At 65.0% G+C, this 1,112-nt stretch overlaps 1 protein-coding gene across 1 annotated transcript in view; it reads right to left on the bottom strand.

The window, feature by feature from the left end:
- LOC112950285 (acid-sensing ion channel 1-like) overlaps positions 1 to 1,112 on the bottom strand; it is a 5,280-nt gene that overhangs the window by 3,324 nt on the left and 844 nt on the right. Inside the window, exon 2 of the mRNA XM_026042782.1 lies at positions 29 to 240. Within this exon, the coding sequence (XP_025898567.1) occupies positions 29 to 240 (212 nt within the window). The remainder of the gene's footprint in view (positions 1 to 28; positions 241 to 1,112) is intronic.

The following is a 1,112-nucleotide window of genomic DNA, read 5'->3' as shown; positions in this document are numbered from 1 at the left end:
TTCCGCCGGCAGCGGGAGCCGCCGGCACCGTGTCCGGCACTCACCACTTTGAAGTCCTCGGGGCTGCACTGCTCCCCGCGGAAGAAGCAGGACAGCAGCATCTCGCGGATGTCGTGGCCGGCCCGGTCGTAGAACTCCAGCATGTTGAACGGCTTGGGCTTGAAGTTGCGGAAATTGGCTTTGTCCTGCAGGATCTCCAGCTGCCGCTCGTCGGCCGTCTGCGTGTCCGGGATCTCGTACCTGCGGAGAAGGGCSAATCCCGGCAGGCCGGAGCGTTTCGGCAGCGCCGGGAGCGCTGTGCCGGCTCCAGCCCTCCCTGGCACTCGCAAATCCCTCCCTGCCATGGGCACGTCCAGATCCATGTGCTGGGACAGGGCTGAGGGAAGCCCTCGGGAAAGGCTCCGTCGGGAAGCCTCCCTCCCTCCCTCGGGGTCCCAGGGACCCACCAGCCCCTCGAGGCCCCTGTCCCATGGGCTGGGTGCGCATCCGAGCAGCAGGACCCACGTGCAGGGTGCGTGGGTGCTCTGAGCACCCGCAAGGCTGCACGGGGACCCTGGGACAGGGCCGCGCTGTGCCCAGAACCAGGAGCGGGGAATGTTGCATGGGACCAGGGACATCGCAGGTGGCTGGGGACATCGCAAGGGCCAGGGATATTGCCCGTGTCAGGGATGTTGCATGGGATTGGGGACACTGAGCCGGGGACGTTGCATGGGGACAAGGACATCATGTGTGGCCAGGGACACAGCAGAGCGGGGACGTTGGGATCATCCAAAGTTGTTGCACGGGGCTGGAGATGGTGGAGAGACTGGAGGTGCCACAAGGGCTGGAGATGGTGGAGGGGCTGGAGATGCCACAAAGGGCTGGAGGTGCCACAGGAGCTGCAGGTGCCACAAGAGCTGGAAGAGCCACAAAGGGCTGGAGATGCCATAAAGGCTGGAGGTGTTGCAAGGGTTGGAGATGCCACAAAGGGCTGCAGGTGCCACAAGGGCTGGAGATGGTGGAGGTGCCACAAGGGGCTGGAGATGCCACAAGGGCTGGAGATGGTGGAGGTGCCACAAGGGCTGGAGGTGCCACAAGGGCTGGAGATGGTGGAGGTGCCACAAGGGCTGGAG

The sequence above is a fragment of the Nothoprocta perdicaria genome, unplaced genomic scaffold, assembly GCF_003342845.1.
Source record: "Nothoprocta perdicaria isolate Ctin4 unplaced genomic scaffold, notPer1 scaffold_314, whole genome shotgun sequence".
Lineage (NCBI taxonomy): Eukaryota > Metazoa > Chordata > Aves > Tinamiformes > Tinamidae > Nothoprocta > Nothoprocta perdicaria.
The sequence above is the reverse complement of the archived record's forward strand: the minus strand, read 5'-3'. Positions and strand labels throughout refer to the sequence as shown.